This window comes from Schistocerca serialis, chromosome 9 (genome assembly GCF_023864345.2).
Source record: "Schistocerca serialis cubense isolate TAMUIC-IGC-003099 chromosome 9, iqSchSeri2.2, whole genome shotgun sequence".
NCBI classification, from domain to species: domain Eukaryota; kingdom Metazoa; phylum Arthropoda; class Insecta; order Orthoptera; family Acrididae; genus Schistocerca; species Schistocerca serialis.
The window spans coordinates 386,943,022-386,965,877 of NC_064646.1; the positions used below are offsets into that span (position 1 = coordinate 386,943,022).

Sequence of the window (22,856 nt, forward strand, 5' to 3'; positions counted from 1 at the left end):
TTCATTATATAATTTGACGTGGCAGGGGAGGGGGGGGGGGGGGGGTGAAGAATAGATAGGTATCTTCAACTTGCTGTTTATGCATTAAAAAGGTAGCCAGGAAGACAGTGTTGCAAAGTGGCTCACAAGATGTTCAGCAAGAACCAACGCATCGGAATAAAGACAACCCTGAAGGATAAGACCTGGAATAGATGTCGATCTATGGTGGCCCAGAAGACGGTGTAACTTTTCCCATGCCTGGGATGACACATGTCCTCAGTGAGGACATGTAGCCATCATAGCATTCCTTCTTACTGTGTTTTATTAGATTGTGAGTCATAGCATCAAATCGGTTAAAAGTGAGGTTGGGGTCTGTGGAGGTTGTCACTTGAAAAACTGTGGGGCTCTTCCGGAATCCTTAATAACTGTTGCAATATCCACCAAGACACCAAATGGTAGTGGGAGTGTCTGCAGAAAGGGGAATAGCAGCTCCAGAAGTGCAGGTGAGTGCATTTCCCACAACCTTGTTGAACAATCTGAAACAGATGGGGTGGAAATAACAGCAGAGATAAACTACTGCCAGCTGGCTCTTTGAAGCGTCCTATGTGGTAATTGGTCCACCGCACAATCACAAGGAAGTGACAGGACCACCAGAAACTGTTCACAATCAGCGTAACAGCCACTGAGTGAAGCCACAAGATAAGGGGAAGAGATCATAAAGCTGATTGCAAAAAGGTGACATTGGCAGCAGTGAAGTGGGTAGAAGTACCCTCATTGAGGAGAGACAGATCAAGTTCAAAATGAAGCTGGTCGATCAGAAAGCACCTACCAAACAAAGTGGTACGTCTCCACAGGGCATGGTGCACACTGAAATCCTCATGTAAAAGAAACAGCGGAAGGGGTAGAGTTGTTGTATTAAGGTGGTCATCTCTAAATCAGGTAAATAAATATTACAAGTGGTGATCGCTGGGGTCATCCGCACTTGCATCGATGAAGTTCCCAATGTTGTACAGAGGGCAATCCACTCACTGATGATATCTGTGTGAACCAAAGGACAGACCCCTCCAGATGCCCTATCGGGGCCAGTATGGTTCTGATACGATGCACAGCAACCTTTAAGCATTGGGGAATGGCCATCAGTGAAGTTTGTTTCTTGGAAGCAACACAGATCGCAGAACAAGAGGAAATTAGTTATTGTAGTTCCAGCAGCTGATATTAATATTCATTACAGTTTCATTGGATTATTATGTTGAGGGTGTCCTGGTTAAGCGTGAGGGGGCCAAGGAGGACAAGTCAGGTCCCAGGACTATTGTCTTTCGCTTGCGGGGGTGGAACAACATCAATGTATCCGACAGTGTGGGGAGAATCTGGTGCCTCCAGGATCACCAGAATCACCTCTTCATCCTCCTACTCCTCTTTCGCTTTCGCAACTTTTGGCCACGAGATCACTATCCCTGTAGGTATAGGAACGAAGAAAGAGCAAGCTGCCTTGGGATCCACAGTCTATGAGTCCTTCAGCCACAGGCTGTGTTGGGTGTCCGATCTGTAGATTTCCATGGAGAGGGGTCCGAAATGGAAGCCCTATCACCAGTAGATGCCAGAGGAGGAAGCTGCTTCTCCAGCCAGGTACAGGGTATGGCTCCTGAATGTGGTCCTCAGGAACCACACGAGGAGAAGGCGATAGTAGATTTAATTTTGAAAAAGTTGATGTAGGAAGGTTGATAGCCATAACTTTTTCATAATTTGTCATCATGTTGACTAGATGCACACCTTCATATTTTTTCCTTGCCTCAGTATATGACAGGTGACCAATTGATATATATTTTTGTTTTTCTTTTCTTTTTTAAATACTGGGCCATCTCATGAACATGGAGGTTTTTAACAAGGATGACCTTCATACTGTGATCCTCCACAGTTTCCTCATTTTGGGTCTGCTTTGTAGCAGGAAGGACATTTGACCAAAGCATAAAAATTAGAACCATCTCATGGATAGTCAGCTGTTAAGGTTTCACATCACATCTATATACCATAACTTTAACTTTCTCTGGGAGGGCACTTCCTTCGAAAGCTAACATGGAAACACCTGTATCTACTCGGTTATTTTTCAGGTCTTTTTGTATGTACACTTTGGCATTCCAAATCACCTCATAGTTACTGAGCTGTCTGGAGTGTAAAGTCTTTGTGAAAGGTAATTTCCTATACCATAATCAAAGTTTTACGTGGAACAAGTCACTTTTATGTAACCCAACATTTCACATGCCTGAAGCGCTTGAGATTGTGTAGCACAATATCCTTTAATCAAAAGTGAGCCATTTTGCAATTTTCCTGATGAATACACTTCTCCAAATTATCTCACATTTGTTCTACAAAAAGTATTGGTTTTGTCACAAAGATGGTAATGGCCACAATCAGCCATCTCCAGACCACTGTCTCGAGAAGTAATGACAGTGGGGAATCTGGTACATTGCACCGCACATCTCATGTGTTTCACCCACAGGCTCTGGTACCAGCTCACCTTACAGCATACTGGACATGGGGAGGATGTACCCTCACCAAATGGTGAGTGGCAGTTTATAACACATTCATATCACTCAAGGCCAAAAGCTCCAATGTTAAGTGTATTATGGAGCCCCTTAGGTAAACAGCAAGCAGCACTGGAATGAAATCCAGTGTGTGCTCGATATGTTCGCCAGTGGGCCTCACCCAAGATCTGGAGGAGGCCCTGCTTGTGGCTATTGAGGGTACACAGAGTAGTGCTAGCCTATCTCGCAAGATGCGAGCAGAGCTCACAATCTGCAGTATCATACTCAGAACTGATTGGGGTTCTTTGCTTTGGAGCTGAGTGGAGGGTCTGAACCAGAGGCTCCGTCGAGTCTGTGACACTCATAGCTGCAGATTTCTGGACGCATGTTAAGGGATTAAGGATTGTACGGTTCCCTTCATAGGTCAGAAGTGCAGTAAGCATAGAAAGCAGCTACCTAGGTAGCAGAGTACTTGTGGAGTGCACATAATACAAGTATTTTTTAGACTACGCAATAGTCTCAGGTTCTCTAATTTTTATCCAGATAGCAAAATCAGATTGCGTGCAGAGTGCAGGCACTTCAGTTGACAAATCATAATAGTACATAACAGAAGCATTCGCAACAAAATTCCTGAATTACCATGCTCCAAGAAAGTTCCTGTCCTCAAAATTCTTGAAACTGAGGGCTGGATAAAACCCAAAGTAGAAAGCTCTGAAATATTTAACAAGGCATGGAACATCATTGCAGTCAACAGAAATATTCTCTCTCTATCGGAACACGATAACTTCACGGTTAGACTCAATTTCAACCTCATTAGAGAGAATAGGTGAAAACAAGTTAATCATGGGATGTCTCTACAGGCTACCCCATTGTCCATAACAGTTGTTGAACGATTCAAGGGAAGTCTACACTCAATAGTGTGGAAATATCCCAATCATGCAATATTAGTTGGAGACAACTTTTTAATCTGCCGAGTACAGACTATATGGAACATTGCAGGTGGTACAACAGTCAGTCTTGTGAAGCAGTTATGAACACTTTCCCCAAAAACGGAAATATTTTAGAGATGTAATCACCCTCAGATATAATACACTTAGGCCAGCCTTTTCCAATCTTGGAAGCATTCCTGGAACTCACTTCTCATTATGGCATTCAACGCCTTCAGAAATTCTGTTTTTATCTCATCCATGGTGCCAAAACAATGTCCTTTCATGGTTCTCTTCAGCCTCGGGAGTAAAAAGAAATCACAGGGGGTCATGCCCAATAAACACAGAGGCTGAGGCAACATAACAGTTTTGCTTCTTGCCGGAAGATCACTAACGAGTGTCAACGAATGAGTGTGAGCATTACCGTGACACAATTTTCACAAGTGGTTTTGCCACAATACTGGTCATTTTCTTCCAAGTGCAAATGGCACATAACTTCCTGGTCGTATTCCTTACTGACCATACAACCATAAGGCAGGAACTCACAATGCACTCTCACACTGTAATCAAAGACAACAGTGAGAAGAACCTTAAAATGTGATCAAATTTGTTGATTCCCCCCCCCCCCTCCCCCTTTAGTTCTTCAGGCAGTTTCCGATGGGGCGATTGGGCCTTGATTTCGACATCATACCCATACAGCCTTGTTTCATCACCTGTTATAATCTTCTTTAGAAGTTGTGGATCATCGTCGACGTCAATCATTTTTCGCTTAAATTCAACCATTTCGGAACAAACTTTGGCACTACGTGTTTCATGCCCAAAATATCCACAATATATGTAGATGGCATGCACAACATCTTTAATGGTGATTCGGCAATTTTCCATAACCATTTCCTTTACTTCTTCCACAGTGTCATCAGTGACTGACGTGCTAGGGCATCCAGGGTGAGAGTCGTCATCTTCAAGGTCTTCTTGACCCTCTTTGAAACGATTATATGACTAGTAAACTCTCGTCTTATTCATAGAACATTTGCCAAAAGCCACAGTCAACATTTCAAATGCAGTGCTGCACTTTGTTCTATTTTTCAAGCAACATTTAGTGTAAATTCTTTGATCCACCTTTCTCGAAAATCGAAATTTGCTGAGCACTCGCAAGGACATATAACCTTTTCGCCTGCCAACAATAAACTAAATATTCAAAACAGCTGACTACGCAAACATACATGTGTACCAACAAGATTTTAAAAAAATATATGAAAATCTGATGCTTGAAGCCCATGAAAATAAAGGATTTTTTTTATCACACCTCATAGGAAGATGTAGATGGCAAAACCTACTAGAGAAATAGCCAGGGCAACATCAAAGACTTCCACCATGGGTATGAATGTAAGATATGTGAATAGTCAGAGATGAGAGAGTGCAGCACAGGAAAGGAAGGAGCTGCTGCAATAGTTCGCCACTTGCATCCTCACAAAGGAGTCCTGAAGTCCCATGAAGGGGTTATTCCCAGAGAAGTGTCACATACCAGAGCACAAGTCATTAGGTGCAGTTACTGTTGAATAACTCTCCCGCAAGAGGAAGAGGTAGTTGTATACTTTAAACTTCCTGACAGATTAAAACTATGTGCTGAACCGAGATTCACATTCGGGACCTTTGCCTTTGTGGGCAAGTGATCTACCGACTGAGATACCCAAGCATGATTCATGCCCCACCTCACAGCTTTACTTCTGCCAGTACCTCCTCTCCTACCATCCAAACTTCATATTAGTGCACACTTTGCCGCACAGTGAAAATTTCATTCTCGAAACATCCCCCCAGGCTGTGGCTAAGCCATGTCTCTGCAATATCCTTTCTTCCAGGAGTGTTAGTATTGCAAGGTTTGCAGGATAGCTTCTTTGAAGTCTGATAGGTTGGAGGCGAGGTAGTAATGGAAGTAAAGCTGTGAGGACAGGTTGTGAGTTGTGCCGTGAAAGAAAAAAGTCCCAAGTTTAAGTCTCAGTCTGGCACACAGTTTTTATCTGTCAGGAAGTTTCATATTAGCACACACTCCCCAGCAAACTCTAAACCACTACTGTTAGCAATTGTTCGATGACAATGGAATGCTGGATACCACCTGATGGTATCAGCAATTTATGTAAAATACTCCACCACACTCTGGGCAAAGTTTCCTTGGTGTTGTTCTCTTTATTATAACATTAATGGGGATACTCTCACCTTTCCCTAAAATACTTTTCATGGTCTCCCATATGGACAGATTACTACAATGATTAATTGTATTCAGTAACTTTTCATAATCTCCTGTTGTTCTCAATCTATACCTACATTTGCACTCTGAAAGCCACCTTATGGAGCACGTTAGATGTACTTCAAGTGTCACCCCCCCCCTCCCCCCCCCCCCCCTCTCCATGCCCCACCGACAGCCAGTCATTCCACCGGAAAGGAGGTACACGACTCATGTTGTCTGTAGTTCAACCATGCCTAGACGGTTAACACTGCAGTTTGATCGCACCTGTATTGTTGCTTTGCACCAGGGAGGTCTTTCAACAAGGGAACTGTCCAGTCGTCTTGGAGTGAACCAAAGTGATGTTGTTTGGACATGGAGGAGATACAGAGACAGGAACTGTCGATGACATGCCTCGCTCAGGCCGCACATGGGCTACTACTGCAGTGGATGACCGCTACCTATGGATTATAGCTCAGAGGAACACTAACAGCAATGCCACCATGTTGAATAATGCTTTTCGTGCAGCCACAGGACGTCGTGTTACGACTAACTGTGCGCAACAGACTGCATGATGTGCAACTTCACTCCCGACATCAATGGTGAGGTCCATCTTTGCAACCACGACACCATGCAGCGTGGTACAGATGGGCCCAACAAAATGCCAAATTGACCACTCAGGATTCGCATCAAGTTTTCTTCACCAATGGGTGTCACATATGCCTTCAACCAGACAATCGTCGGAGACGTGTTTGGAGGCAACCCGATCAGGCTGAACATCTTAGACACACTGTTCAGTGAGGGTAGCAAGGTGGAGGTTCCCTACCGTTTTGGGGTGGTATTACGTGGGGCTGACATATGTTGCTGATGGTCATGGAAGGCACCGTAACGGCTGTATGATACACGAATGTCATCCCCCAACCAATAGTGGAACCCTATTGGCAGCATGTTGGCGAGGCATTCATCTTCATGGGCAACAATTCGTGCCCCCATCACGCACATTTTGTGAATGACTTCCTTCAGGATAACGACATCGCTTGACTAGAGTGGCCAGCATGTTCTCCAGACTTGAACCCTATCGATCGTGCCTTGGATAGATTGAAAAGGGCTAGTTATGGATGACTTGGCCCACCAACCACTTCGAGGGATCTACACCGAATTGCTGTTGAGGAGTGGGACAAACTGGACCAACAGTGCCTTGATGAACTTGTGGATAGTATGCCACGATGAATACAGGCATGCATCAATGCAAGAGGACGTGCTACTAGAAATTAGAAGTACCGGTGTGTTCAGCAATCTGGGACCACCACCTCTGATGGTCTCACTGTATGGTGGTACAACATGCAATGTGTGGCTTTCATGAGCAATAAAGAGGGTGGAAATGATGTTTATGTTCATCTCTATTCCAATTTTCTGTACAGGTTCCGGAACTCTCGGAACCGACGTGACGCAAAACTTTTTTTGATGTGTGTATTTGTTATAAACTCTTTAATCCAATAACGCTGGTTCCATATCAAGCACACTTATATGTTGCTCATTATGCAGAAGTGCAGAACTTTACTGAATGCCATCCGTACTTCGAAGAACATGGTATCAAAATGGGCACTGTTATCTATTGCCTTCTAATACTCATGGATGAATAGAGGAATCTGAGTTTCACACAATTATGTGTGGATTCCTACAAAGGAGATTTTTGGCCTTCAGAAAGTTCATAATAGACAGGTATAACACACAGTCCAAATTTCTGCAAAAGACCAACATCAGCATATACAGGGTGTTCCACTTATCTTGCTGTTTGTTCAGATGCAAATTACAAAATGCCCTCTTCAAACAAAACCACCTCCAAAATATTGACATGCAACTCTAGAGGCTGCCAACACACACAACAAAATATCCTTTATAAACATGATCAATTTCAAATGCACTGAACAACCATGACACCATGTAACACAGCACTCATGATGCAAGTCCAAACTTACAGCAAGTTCCGCATGCCATCAGGGGGACATCAATCAGCATGATTGCCTTCATTGTAGCTTTGTTCTGTACAAAGATATGAACAATGGTATGACTTTTTTAAATGGCACCCTGCATATTTTATTCAGTAATTGATTTCTTCTCCTAAAGACCTATTCAAAAATGTATCACAGTGAAACATTCACTGGAACACAATGTTATTAATTACATAACACACAATTGACGTTGACGCTCCCAGCACTTAATGCAAGTACTCGGGGTAATGGAACATATCCACATGCTGACGTTGACAGAGGGCAAATTTAAACGTAAGTAGAATGCACAACAGTCATTCCGTCAACCATCATCAGTTGAAGAGTTCTGTGAGTAGAATGAACACCAATGAAGAGAAGGTAGAAATGCTACTCATCTATGGGGAATGTAAGTTGGCAGAACAGTAATTGCAATACTGTTTTCTTATGTACGGGTACATTTAGTACAGTAGTGTAGTCATTTTAAATACTGTTGTGTAGAGTAGGCATACAGAAAAAGCTGTCCTTCCTACAAACTGCATCGACATAACATTTCTTTTATTGTTGTTGCTGAAGGTAGGCGAAATGCTATGTAGGCATCGGAACTGTACAGAGAGCAATATCCTGACAAGAACCCACCTTCCCGACGGATGTTTTCTCATCTTGTTGTGATGCTTCAGGAAATGGGAAGTTTCACCCATGACAACACAATCGTTGTAGCACTCGCACAGATGGAGCTGCCAAAGTTACTGTTCTCGCTTCCATTGCTATGAATTCACAAGTGAGCACACAACAGCTTGAACATGAGACTGGCATTCCTAAAACCAGTGTACATCGTATTCTTACAAGTCACCAGTTCCATTCTTACCGTGTACACCTACATCAAGAATTGCATGGGAATGACTTCCAGAATCGTGTACAGTTCTGTCAGTGGGCACAGCAGCAAATTCTCACCAACCCGAACTTCTTCTCCAATGTTCTATTTACCGATGAATGTTCCTTCTCTAACAAAGGACAGGTAAATACAAGGAACATGCATTATTGGTCCAACGTCAACCCATGATGGCTTACACACGTGGAACATCAGTGTCAATGGAGAGTTAACAGCTGGTGTGGAATGCTTGGTACTACAATTATTGTCCCTTATTTCATCAATGGTAATCTAAATGGCACAGCGTATACCAACTTCCTCAGATGAATTCTTCCCCCTCTACTGGATGAAGTGCCGCTAAGAACCAGGATGCTTATGTGGTATCAACACGATGGATGTCCAGCACATAATGCCTTGCGTACATGGCTACCCTTGGAAGCAAGCTGGGCTCTTCTGGAAAGATACATAAATTAGAGATTTTGGACCAATACTTGGTAACGGCTCATTTCAGTACTCTCGCAAGTAGGCCTTCATAACATGAATTTCCATTCTGTCTCTAATTCCTCCAATGACATTCCAGCCACCTTCTGAGTGAGCCAACTGACAAAAACTAGCGAACTCACAACTATATAAAATAGTTACCAAACTCAGCACACACTGCCCAAAGCACTGCTGAACTACAACCACGACCATTCATTACCTCTCTCTTGTAACAGGATGAACAACAGAGTTCACATTCAGAACACGAGTTGTGCTGTTATGTAGAAATACTGATGGAAATGGCACTGCAATGATATCTTTGTGAGCTAATCAGAGCAAGGGCCTAATTCCAACATTTATCAATACTGAAACCATTATCTCAATTCACAAGGCCATTAACAAGACAAATTTCCCACCATTACAAAGGTAGAAGGTAAAGTTCCACATCTGAACCTGATGAGCCAATGAGGCCTGGCCTGTTGGACCAACATGTATGTCATCCTCTGCCAATAGTGCCATCAGACGCAGAGCGGAGGAGCATGCAGTCAACACACTGCTCTCATGGTTGTTGTTGAATTTCTTAACCTCTTCATCCTTCAACCGCTACTAATCGGTCGGGTAGCCTCCTCAGTTGGCCTCACAAAGCTGACTGCATCTGTACCAGTTCTTCCGCCAAGGAAAAATCCCAGGCAGTACTGACAAGGGAACCTCCCCATCGCACCCCCCTCAGATTTAGTTATAAGTTGGCACAGTGGATAGGCCTTGATAAACTGAACACAGATCAATTGAGAAAACAGGAAGAAGTTGTGTGGAACTGTGAAAAAATAAGCAAAATATACAAACTGAGTAGCCCATGGGCGACATACGCAATATCATGGAGACAGTTAGCACACGAGCGCCGTGGTCTCGTGGTAGCGTGAGGAGCTGCAGAAGGAGAGGTCCTTGGTTCAAGTCTCCCCATCAAGTGAAAATTTTACTTTCTTTATTTTTGCATAGTTATTATCTGTCCATTCGTTCATTGACGTCTCTGTTAACTGTAATAAGTTTAGTGTCTGTGTTTTGTGACCGCATCGCAAAACCGTGCAATTAGTAGACGAAAGGACGTGCCTCTCCAATGGGAGCCAAAAACATTTGATCGCAAGGTCATAGGTCAACCGATTCCTCCACAGGAAAACACATCTGATATATTCTACACGACACTGGTGACGGCATGTGCGTCACATGACAGGAATATGTTGTCGACCCACCTAACTTGTACACTTGGCGAACGGGTAAAAAGATTCTTCTACCTTGCCCGATTTAGGTTTTCTTGTGAATTTGATAATCACTCCCAAAAAAGTGGTGAAAACATAAGAGTTTGTCACACAAACTGAAAATAAAAATGTAAACTTTTCACTCGATGGAAGATTTGAACCAAGGACCTTTCGTTCCGCAGCTGCTCACGTTACCACGAGACCACGGCGCTCATGCGTTTCCGGCGTCCTTGATGTTGCCTATCTTCCCATGAACTACTCAGTTTGTATCTTTGGTTATTTTTTCACAGTTCCACACAACTTCTTCCTGTTTTCTCAATTGATCTGTGTTCAGTTTTTCAAGGCCTATCCACTGTGTCAACTTATAACTAAATCTGAGGGGGGTGCGATGGGGAGGTTCCCTTGTGAGAATCAAAGAGATGGCAGTCAGCCATGCTGACCACTCACAAAACTAAGTTGAAATGAAGACAAGATCTTGATGCTATAGATTACCTAAGAGCCAGTACTGAAGCAACACTCAGTCACAGAGAATTTATCAGACTGTATGGGGTAAGTTTACCACTGATGACCAGCACACTCTTGATAAGTAATTCATGTCCTGTACTTAACTTCTGACAAGGAATATTTGAGAGAAAGGGTGGGGGTGGGGAAGGGGCAGCTGTGACTCATAAGTTTCCTCTGAACAGAAAATCATTTTATAGTTGGCAGAAACATTAGAACTGACATATGAAGTGAAGGGCAACAGATCACTCAGCCTTGATTGTTTATAATTGAAATGATGACACCTTTTAGCAGTCAGTATACAGTAAAATGATGTGCACATACCCAAATTTCAAAGTAAATATATTTCACCACTTTCTACACCACGGGCAACCTTAAAACTCTGGTGCACAGGACATTTAATACTGCTGATAATAAGAATAGCCTACAGACAGAACACTTTTATTTGAAATGATCTTTTAAAGCAAACTGATACTATCAACAACACATTCACAATACAAACCAGGAACATGTATGGTGGATATAAGGAACACCTATGGTGGACATAGAAGCTATAGAAAGGTTTAGATCAACAGCTTTCTTGTCACATATACCAAGATGGGGTGAATTAATCTCTTTAAGGCTTATCGCAATAACAAACCCTTAATTTCAGAAATACCAAAACATTAAATACAAGCCATTAGCTCTGACTTGTGACACCATCAAACATAATGGACCATGCTGTAAAACATTCTAGATGTGGAAAGACAAAAACAATTTCATTATACAAAATCGAACCAAGTAATTTGAAGAGCAACATGAAGCTATTGAGACAACCATGGAAATTAGGGGGTATTGTGCAAGGACAAAAAAAAAACATATGATGTTCTAAGTAAAAAAAATTCATCAATCCTAAGATTACTTTGACCACCACAGTACTTTACTAGGCATGGCCCTGTTGGAGGTGATATGCTGTTGCCTTCCTCCAACCTTCAAAATGACTTAACCAGCCAGTTATAGGTGGGCCTACAGTTTAACATGGAATCTGAACCCTGGTGCAACTCTCCATTTTTCACATCAACAAATACTGCCAGAGTAAAAGAAAGGGCAAAAGCCAAATACAAATCTTAGGACCAATGGAGGATCGAACCCAAGACCTTTGGATTTGTAGTGTGACATTATATTACCGAACCACTGAGCCTCATCTACAAACATATACTGACATTCCAAACAAATCCGGAAAGACTAGATTACATGAAATCCACAAAATTGATACTGTCAACTTCAGTAAATCTAGATAAGTAAACTGAGCTCTATGATACCAACACACAAATAAATCTGCGAAAGCACAAATTATTCTAAAAACTGGTACTGAAAACTTCACCCATGTATCTAGAACAAACGCTACAATACCAAAAAACCATAACAATATTATGAAAGGGAAAGTTGCCATTCATTATACGGTGGAGATGCTACGTACCAGACAGGCACAACAAAAAGACTATCACAAATAAGCTTTTGGCCAACAACGCCTTTGCGAAAAATAGAGAGATAAAAAAACAACAACAACACACACACACACACACACACACACACACACACACGACTGCAGTCTCTGGCAGCTGAAGCTACACTTCAATCAGCAGCAGCAGTGCATGATGGGAGTGGCAACTGGGTGAGGGTAAGGAGGAGGCTGGAGCGGGGAGGGATAGTAGGGTAGGGGTGGGGGGCAGTGGTGTGCTGCTGGGGAGCACACAGAGACAATGTGGAGAGAGGGTAGGGCAGCTAACTGCAATCAAGAGGTTAGATGGAGGGCAGGGGAGAGGTGGTAGGGGTTTCAGTAAAGGAGATATGTAAAAAGACTGTGTGTGTTGGTGGAATGATGGCTGTGTAGTGCTGGAATGGGAACAGGGAAGGGGCTGGATGGTTAAAGACAATGACTAATGACAGTTGAGATCAGGAGGGTTATGGGAATGTAGGATATATTGGAGGGAGAGTTGCCACCTGCGCTATTCAGAAAAGCTGGTGTTGGTGAGAAGGATCCATATGGCACTGGCTGTGAAGCTGTCACTGAAATGAAGGATGATGTTTCGGGCAATGTGCTCAGTAACAGGTTTGTCCACTTCTTTCTTGGCCACAGTTTGTCAGTAGCCATTCAGGCGGACAGACAGCTTGTTGCTTAACATCCACACATAGAATGCAGCACAGTGGTTGCAGCTTAGCTTGTAGATCACATGACTGGTTTCACAGGTAGCTCTGCCTTTGATGGAATAGGTGATGCTTGTGACCGAACTGGAGTATGTAGTGGTGGGAGAATGTATGGGACAGGTCTTGCATTTAGGTCTATTACAAGGATATGAGCCATGAGGTAAGGGGTTGGGAGCAGGGGTTGTGTAAGAATGAATGAGCCTATTGTGTAGGTTCGGTGGACTGCGGAAAACCATTGTGGGAGTGGTGGAAACGACAGTGGGCAGGACATTTCTCATATCAGGACACGACGAGAGGTAGTCGAACCCTGGCAGAGAAGGTAATTCAGTTGCTTCAGTCCTGCGTGGTACTAAGTAATGAGGGGAATGCTTCTCTGTGGCCAGACGGTGAGACTTTGGGAGATGGTGGGACACTGGAAAGATAAGGCATGGGAGATCTGTTTGGGAGGATAAATATGGTCTGTGAAGGCTTCAGTGAGACCCTCGGTATATTTCGAGAGGGACCTCTTGTCACTGCAGATACAGTGACCATCGGTGGCTACGCTGTATGGAAGGGACTTCTTGGTATGGAACTGATGGCAGCTGTTGCACCCGCTAATTACACCTCATCCAGGTACATCTGCTGCCCCCTTTCTTCACACTTATTCATTCTCAGACCTGCTACCCACAGTAACATATTTTTTTTAATTATTTATATCTTTGCTTTGATCTCATAATGACTTCACGCCAATTTTAGTGAGTTTTTGCCTTTCACTATCACCAACTCCCTCAGATTTCATCTTGTTTCCTGCTTTGTCACCCTTCTCGTGATTTTCACCACGTATTTGGATGTATTTTTGTGAATTTTTTTGGACAGAATTCTAGATTATTTACACAATTTTACATGTTTTTTTCCACCACCATGGATCCTTCCTTCTTCCAGCTGCATCAATACAGAAGAGATTCCTTATCCCTATCCAGAACCCTGCCCCACATACTGGTCCTGCATTGCTGCTTGGCTCAAGGAATCCTTCCAAATGGCCTTACCATCAAATTATCCATCTCTGGCTGCCAATTCTACTTCCACAATGACCCCCATCTGTTCAGATTCTACCAATCCTTAGCCCTCACCAACATAGCCCTGCAAAACCATATCAACCAAGCCCCAACCTCATTGCAGTACTTTCTCTCCATCTGCAAAATTCACCTGCTATGCAATCCCAAATTCCTGGAACCTATAACACACATTGAAACTCTTCCCCTCCAGGAACCAGAGCAACATGCACAATGCCACCTCAAAAAACTCTCCATCCTGCTTACTTCCTACTCCCGCTTTGGATTACCACAGTCCACCACCATTACAACAACCTCCAAACCTTCCTCATGTTCCCTCATAGCTGACAGAGCCTGTGTTGCTGACCTACTACATTTACCCCACCCCTCCAAAACTCCCTCCCACCACCACACAGAATCCAGAACCTAAACACATCAGAAACATAGTCATGAACCTTCAGAAGCCTTAGCCCCACAGAAATATCACTCTTTTCAAAAAGGCCTCACCTTTTGCCCCACTCCCACATTCACCCATGCAGGACTTGTTAAAGACCTTCTCTCCTCCTCCCAGTCCCTACAGTGGAAAAAGTTTTCTGCCACTAACCTTATCAATCAGACTCAACAAAAGATCCCTGCCTGACTCCATTCACTCCTCCATCCAACAGTGATCCACTCCCACTGTTAACTTTCTAGAATTTCTTTACCTCCAACCTTGCCTCACCATCATTCCCTAAATCCATCAACATGCAAACTAACCCTACATTTGCAGAAAGAACTGCAGTCCACTATCTAAAAACTGATGCCGACCTTATAATTCTACCTGCGGACAAAGGCTCCAACACTGTTGTTTTGAACTGCAAGGATTACATGGCACAAGGACTCCGCCACATACATCCACCTACAAACCTTCCACAGTAATCCCATCCCAGATATCCAGCATGATCTCCAGTCACTCCTCAAATCCTTAGGCTCATCCCAGAACCTCTTCCTGGAATCCATCTTCCTGCTCACCCCTACCACTCCCCACACTCCTACCTTCTATATGCTTCCTAAAGTCCATAAAATGAACCACTCAGAATGGTCCATTGTGGCCGGTTACTGTGCCCCCACTGAGAGAATCTCTGCTCTCATAGACCAACATCTTCAACCTATTACCCGGAACCTACCCTCCTATATAAAAGATACCAACCATTTCCTCCACCAACTCTCTACAGATCGTATCCCTTTACCACGTGTTACCCAGCTCATCACTACTGATGCCACCTCTCTTAACACTAATATCTCTAATGCCCATGGCCTTACCACTATCGAACACTACCTTTCCAAACACCTGATGAATTCCAAACCAACAACCTCCTTCCTTGTCACCATGGCCAACTACATCCTCAACCACAATTACTTCTCCTTTGAAGGCATTACCTAAAAACAAATCCGGAGTACAGCTAGGGGACCTGCAGGGCACCATTTATGCCAACTTATTCATGGGCCAATTAGAGGAAACCTTCCAAATCACTCAGAATTCTAAAACCCTCACCAAGTTCAGATTAACTGATGGCATCTCTGCAAACTCTGTCGAGAGTGAGGATACCCTATCCACATTCCTCCAGGACTCAATAGCTTCTCCTCCATTTGCTTCACCTGTTTCTACTCAACCCAAAATGTCACCTTCCTAGACACTGACCTCCACCTCTAAGATGGTTACATCAGTACCTCTCTCCATATTAGAGATGGGTAAACTGAAACAAGTAACTGTTTCAAAACAAATGAAACAGTACAATGTAATGTTTCGATATGCTGTTTCGAAACAGTGAAACAGTGTGTGTTTTGTAATCTAATAAACCTACACATTTTATCATCTTGAATGTCTACCGTATACGTATGTCCATATAAACACAAATGAGGTGCGAGAGCGCTAATCATATTGCAGGAAGTATGAAACTATCACTTAGGTGTCTTTGCAGTTTCGTATTTCCTGCAGCTAATGCACTCCTTTCGTGTCGTGTGACTTTCATACTTTTCAATTGGCTGAGGACAGCCATAGCTGAAGACAGAAGAACCACCACGAACGTAACTGGAGGTGGGAGCAAACTGCAGAAACAACGGATTTGCTACTGGGATTCCCACATTCCGTTAGTATGGGTAATATACCCATCTTGCTAATTTCCCTGCACACAAAGGGAATCATTGTGGATAATAGGCACAGTGAATATAGACTCACAAATAACGCCAAATAATTTGAATAAATAACAGAATACAACAGAAAAAAATGTTGTCTTTCAAGGTGTTTCAAACCATTACTATAAATTCACCATGCATCCCAGCCCTTCCAGTTCACCATAACACTATCAGTGATATGTCAAGCAGATTGCTTGCAATTATACCTATATCATATAATAACTGTCACTCTACGCCTTTTTTTATTCAAAATATGCGTTTCTTAATATGATTACTGCACATGAACAGAGAAGCGTATGTTATAAAAAAAGTGTAATTTAACTGAATGATTCTCACATATTTATTATTTTGAATGTGAATAGTATGTGTTGTTTTATTGTTTGGTTAGTGTTTATAAAGCAGATGTTATGCCATTTCGGAATAGGACAGTCAGCTAGAAACGAAGCTTTATTTTCGGATATCGTAAGCTTCACGCTATTGCTTGCCAAAAAGATTTCGAAACTCTTGAAAGTGTTTCATGAAGTGGGATGTTGTGTTTCAGTACCAGTGCCGAGCCCGAATCTCGTCTGACACAGAGTGGAATGAAACATCACTGTTTCGATACAATTAGTCAGTTTCAAGCACAGGTGGACTGAAACAGCCTTATTTTGAGACAACGATAGAGTTTCTGTGTCTGGCTCGAGATCGAATCTGGTCCGGTTATCCGAGACAGGGGCGGAATAAAACACAACTGTTTCGAAACAGTGAACCACAGTCATTCCGAATCTATGAGCTAAGCTGCAACCACTGCACTGCATTCTATGTGGGCACGACAACCAACAAGCTGTCTGTCCTCATGAATGGCCACTGACAAACTGCAGCCAAGAAAGAAACAAGTGGACCACCATGTTGCTGAGCACACTGCCCAACACAACATCCTTTAAGGCAATAACAGCTTCATAGCCTGTTCCATATGGATTCTTCCCACTGACACCAGCTTTTCTGAATTGCACAGGAGGGAACTCTCCCTGCAATATATCCTACATTCTTGTAACCTTCCTGGCCTCAACCTATGTTAGCCATTGTTGTAATGTATTGCGAATACATAGACAGAAGGATCCTTTATTGTATGATTATATGATAGCGGAACAAACAATGGTAGCAGTTACTTCTGTAAAATATCTGGGAGTATGCGTACGGAACGATTTGAAGTGGAATGATCATATAAAATTAATTGTTGGTAAGGCTGGTGCCAGGTGGAGATCCATTTGGGAGAGTCCTTAGAAAATTTAGTGCATCAACAAAGGAGGTGGCTTACAAAACACTCGTTTGACCTATACTTGAGTATTGCTCATCAGTGTGAGATCCGTACCAGTCGGGTTGACAGAAGAGATAGAAAAGATCCAAAGAAGAGCTGCGCGTTTCGTCACAGGGTTATTTGGTAAGCGTGATAGCGTTACGGAGATGTTTAGCAAACTCAAGTGGCAGACTCTGCAAGAGAGGCGCTCTGCATCACAGCGTAGCTTGCTGTCCAGGTTTCGAGAGTGTGTGTTTCTGGATGAGGTATCTAATATATTGCTTCCCCCTACTTATACCTCCCGAGAAGATCACAAATGTAAAATTAGAGAGATTCGAGTGCACACGGAGACTTTCCGGCAGTCATTCTTCCCGCGAACCATATGCGACTGGAACAGGAAAGGGAGGTAATGACAGTGACACGTAAAGTGCCCTCTGCCACACACCATTGGGTGTCTTGCAGAGTATAAATGTAGATGTACCCATCCAGCCCCTTCCCTGTTCCCATTCAACACTACACAGTCCTCATTCCACCAACACACACAGTCTTTTTGCTTCTCTCCTTTTCCACTACCCCCACCCCACCTTTCCCCTGCCAAGCAGACCACTGCCCCTCACCCCTACCCTACTATCCCTCCCCCTCCCTGCCTCAGCCTCCTCCTTACCCTCACCCAGTTGCCACTCCCATCATGCACTGCTCCTGGTGCTCGCAGTGTGGCTTCAACTGCCAGAAACTGCATTCATGTGTGTGCGAGTAGCGTTCGCATCGGCATTTGTGAGTGTGTGTATTTTCTGAGAAAGGCCTTGTTGGCTGAAAGATTATTTGTGACCGTCTTCTTGTTGTGCCTATCTGCGATTCAGCATCTCCACTAAATAGTGAGTGGCAACTTTCCTGTTTTTAATATTGTTACATTGCATCCTGGATTTTCCATTCATTGTTTGAAGAACCAAAACATATTGCTCTGTCATCGAAAACCTCGTTTAACCAAAATGGCTACTAGAGCAAAAGCAGTGATACCAAAAAACCATAACTCTTTGATCTAACTGTTACTGAAAATCACACCGGACCTAAATACCTAGAACAAACTCTACAATATTCATTAGTCTTTACCATTATTAACTGCAAGTAATAATCAAACCCACAAAGTCATTAAAAATTTCTTCAACATGAAATTCAGTATACAATGAAGACAACAAAGCAGAAATCAACATCTCTCTCTCTCTCTCTCTCTCTCTCTTTCCCCCCCTTTTCCTGCCACCACACATACTTGGCAAGCAAACCATACAACTTTAAGAAGTTTATCATTGCCACCATACCACCACTCATTTCATCATGTGACAATCTAATATGGAATTATCTATTCAAATTTGTAACTAATAACAAATGCAAAGCAAAAATTAAAAATCCAAATATTAGTAATACACTAAACTACCAATTCCAATTAGCTTGCCACAAATTTGATGCCAATAACTACTAACAAACGCAAAAGTAACATGAAGCAGACAAGTAATATAATACACCTAAAAGATAACACTGCACCTGTCCAGTCACTAACAATATTCAATTGTGTACCATCGACATTCAACACTAAAAAGAGAGCCACCACTTGGTACAAAATGCCCTCTTCAAACAAAACCACCTCCAAAATATTGACATGTAACTCTAGAGGGTGCCAACACACACAACAAAATATCCTTTATAAACATGATCAATTTCAAATGCACTGAACAACCATGACACCACGTAACATAGCACTCATGATGCGAGTCCAAACTTACAGCAAGTTCTGCATGTTTCAGTTGAGGCCTAATTTCATTGGTGTCAGAAAAATCATATTTTTAACATTTTCCTATAACATGGAAGAACACAATATGAATTTTGAAACAGACACGGTGAAAGGGAAAAATACTGGTAGCAAATCATATTTTGTGGTCGTGCAATCAATGCCTTTCAAAATCTGTAGGTCCATTAATGCCTACTATTACAACTCTACTTCTGCTTCTGTTTCACAACTATGTCAATTAATGTAACAGTCATACGTATTAGTCGTAAGACTTACTACTAGGACCTTACGGTAAACCCACAGATTTGTAAACATAGTGTGTGCCCAGAAATTACCAAAATCACTTTCTGTTTATACTGGAGCCTTACTCCCATGAATTTATTTAACAGATGCACTATGTGTACTGTAAGGTTCACCCTCCTCCTTCCCACCGTTACCTAATTCAATTTAAATTTTACGCGTAACACACAGTCTTTTTGGTTGATCATTTCTTTTTTCCCCCAGAGTAAGCTGATCTTAAACGGCATGTATGATAATACATTCAAGTTTAATATTTCATTTCTTATTTATTAGTTTTAATGCCATTGCCAGCTTTAGAGTGTTACTCAACTGACATTATCTAAAAATATTTACTGCACTCACAATCCAATATCACTGTACCACAATATAATCACAGCTACTAGTTTACAGTTTTAATAATAGCTATGTGACTTCATTATATATAAGATGATCAGATTAGTAACCTGTATTCTTCCAATTTAAAAAGGAAAAGAACAACTTACTACCCATGTTTCACAAAATTTTGAGTTGCAAACAACAGTCAACATAACCTCAAAATGTCAGCTATGAAGTTACACACACCATATCCTCTTAACAGAAAGTAGAAATTTAAATCACATATTCTACAAATATACAGTATTAAATTTTTCTGAAAAGCTCCCATGATTTCAAAGTTCTCAGTAGTACAACAACAGCAATCACATTAATGGTGTATTACTTCCTTATCTAAATCTGTGACTGACAATGGAAAGCAAAAGACTGAGAATTTGCAACAACATGCTACTAATGCAAGAGTCTGGCGTCATAATATGGGCCACCAATTAATATTAGGAGCCAGAACGGAAATGAAAACGAGAAAACTATCGAAAATGCTTTTTAACTTGCATAAACCCAAACACGGTGCAAAAATTTATAACTGTTTTGATATTTTTTGTAGAGGATAACATACTCTTAACTTAGAATTCAGGAAGAAAGTCAACTGCTGTCGAAAATTGAGCCAATCTCGTCCTGTTAGTTGACAACGTTTTTCATTCAGTCATTGTTTATTAGATAATCAAAGTTGACAGAAGTATACATTGAAGTGTCTACGACTTCATATTCACCAAAATTTCGCTGTCAGAATGAACATCAAGCAAGAGACCACCGGCACTGATGTTAGTGGGCGAGTTTCCTACGATTCATTTGTCAACAAGGTGTTTATGTTGTTAGAACAGTTTTGCTCCTTGTAAACAGCTGTCAGGTTCCTTTACGGCAATCGTATGCAGAGCATGTGTTTCGCATAACAACTGCAGAAGTATAATGACAGAACTGTTTACTATTTCGAATGCACTTATGCTAAAAAGGTTTACCTACTGAGTGTCAAAAGAGAGTCTATCTACTGTCAACGGAAAGAATATAAAAGTTACAAATTCAACACAGAACAGCTCAATATTTAAGCACTGCTAAATAACTGGTGCACATACGAACCTTGAATCTGGGAACTGGGATGTCTAGTGGCTCTAGTCTTGTCCATATTCTTGTAATTTGCGATCTCGGATCTCGAACCTGGACAGGAGGGTACGTAGGATCATTGAGCACCGTACCATCGTACCTGTACAACTTTGACGCACCTTTCACAAGACAGGGATCAACAACGAGCTTGTAGTTTCTTAGTTTGTTAGGGTTATGTGAACTTGGTCGTGCATTCGAATGCGTTTGCTCCATTATCACACTCATATCTGTAATAGAAAAACTTTAATGTTATAAACAAATTTCTCAGGCTCTTCAGACGGCAAACTAGAGCATGCACCACAATGAATACAAAAATAAACCTCCAATAACTACAGAAATGTACGAATGACACTAGAAACTTGAGACATACAACTATTTACTCAGACAATACACATCGCTAACACACTCGAAACCTGGGCTTTCACCTTAAACCCTGTCACGGCAGAAAAATATTGGTAAACAACCGTAAACTGGTCACGATGTTCATTTTTTAAGACATCAAGCGGTGCGATATTTGTTAAGGAGAATTTGGTAGGTAATATCTGTATCTTCAGCGAAGTTTACTTACCTGCATGAGAATGGAGGTGTCCTGTACGTGACAACTTATTTCTGACTGTTTATACATATCTTCTAAGGTTTCATTTAGCTTTTTAACAAGAGCACGACATCAGTCTCTCCATCATCATTCACTCCTAACCTCCATCAACTCCATGGTTACAGCATTATTTCATACGAATTACTTTCGACATTACTCGTGTAAAATCCCCTCCGGAAAATAAATATATTAGATTTTTGCAATTTACAGCATTTATGAAACACTTATCACTATATTTTATTACAGCTTCACTGTCAGGGTTTTAAATGTTTTCGTGACTAGATTTGTTATTGTTGAGTAAACCAGTCGACCATTGGTCGAAACACATTCGAGACAGGCATTCGCTCCAATCATCAACTTACGTACAAAGCAACGAAAGTATTCTCACTTTGCCTTCGAGTGGAATCGTTGAGGTGGTTCTGCGGTCATCAGGTGAATTGTTTGTAATATTTAAGCAATTTTGTTGTCTATTAACCCAGTGTTTGGGAAATTATTTCGTGTTCCTGTTCAATTAAATCCACATACTTGTCCCAGGCACCACCATGTCGCTGAAAGTAGCTGTACCAAATGTTAAAGCCCAGGAAGAAGCCGAAGAGGAGGAAGAGCAGGAGCTAGTAGATCCTCAACAGTCACTAAAGGTATATATATATCATGCGAGCAGTAACATACATTTTTGCATATAATAGCGTTAAAGGAAGTTTTAAGTTAGGACTTTGCCACGCCATCGGCGTTACGGCAAAAATAGTGACCACAGTTGGAGCATTTCTCACTGTATTTTAATTACTTGTGTTACAGGAACAGTGTGGAGAAGAGAAGAAGTGTGCTGCAATGTATGAGAGATATCAAGCTTGCAATGATAGAGTAAATTCAAGAAGTAAAACGACGGAGACTTGCACTGAAGAACTGTTCGATTACCTTCATTGTGTGGATGTCTGTGTCAGCAAACAGTTATTTAAATTCCTTAAATGAGAATTCCTGAGGAAGAATGTAATTCAATTTCTGCTGTAGAGCATTGTGTATAGTGAAGCATCTACTGGCTTCTGTACAAATATAGAAATAAAAGTGTACATATTGGTGCCAAGGCTAATTTATGTATTATAATCCACTATGATTCTGTGTTCGTAAGAGTTTGAATGGCAGTGAAACAGAATAATTATTTTTTATTGGGAGTTGTTAACGATATGTACTCCAACACCTTTCCTCAATCTACTTTAAAGTCATATCACTTGTTGTATCAATCAACGCAACATTCAGTATGATAATTTGTGGTAGCATACTTTAACAGTATTTGGAAATAA

The 22,856-nt window shown here is 41.8% G+C and overlaps 2 protein-coding genes across 4 annotated transcripts in view; one reads left to right on the top strand and one right to left on the bottom strand.

Moving 5' to 3' along the window:
- The window catches only part of LOC126418649 (histone-lysine N-methyltransferase SETD1B), a 168,558-nt gene extending 146,749 nt beyond the window's left edge, over positions 1-21,809 (bottom strand). For 2 of the 3 annotated variants that reach the window (XM_050085523.1, XM_050085521.1), the window contains exons 1-2: positions 21,532-21,809; positions 20,940-21,190 (exon numbers count right to left, since the gene is read on the bottom strand). In XM_050085523.1, coding sequence (XP_049941480.1) covers positions 20,940-21,188 — 249 coding nt within the window. In that variant the 5' untranslated portion in view covers positions 21,189-21,190; positions 21,532-21,809. Of the gene's footprint in view, positions 1-20,939; positions 21,191-21,388; positions 21,491-21,531 lie in introns of those variants that run through there. The other variant, XM_050085522.1, reaches the window with a different exon arrangement.
- Positions 21,810-21,838: 29 nt separating this feature from the next.
- LOC126418651 (cytochrome b-c1 complex subunit 6, mitochondrial) lies at positions 21,839-22,645 on the top strand. The gene is made up of 3 exons (XM_050085524.1): positions 21,839-21,990; positions 22,093-22,196; positions 22,354-22,645. Exons 2-3 carry the CDS (start codon positions 22,101-22,103, stop codon positions 22,525-22,527), a joined length of 270 nt encoding a protein of 89 aa, XP_049941481.1. The 5' UTR covers positions 21,839-21,990; positions 22,093-22,100; the 3' UTR covers positions 22,528-22,645.
- The last annotated feature ends 211 nt before the right edge of the window (positions 22,646-22,856 follow it).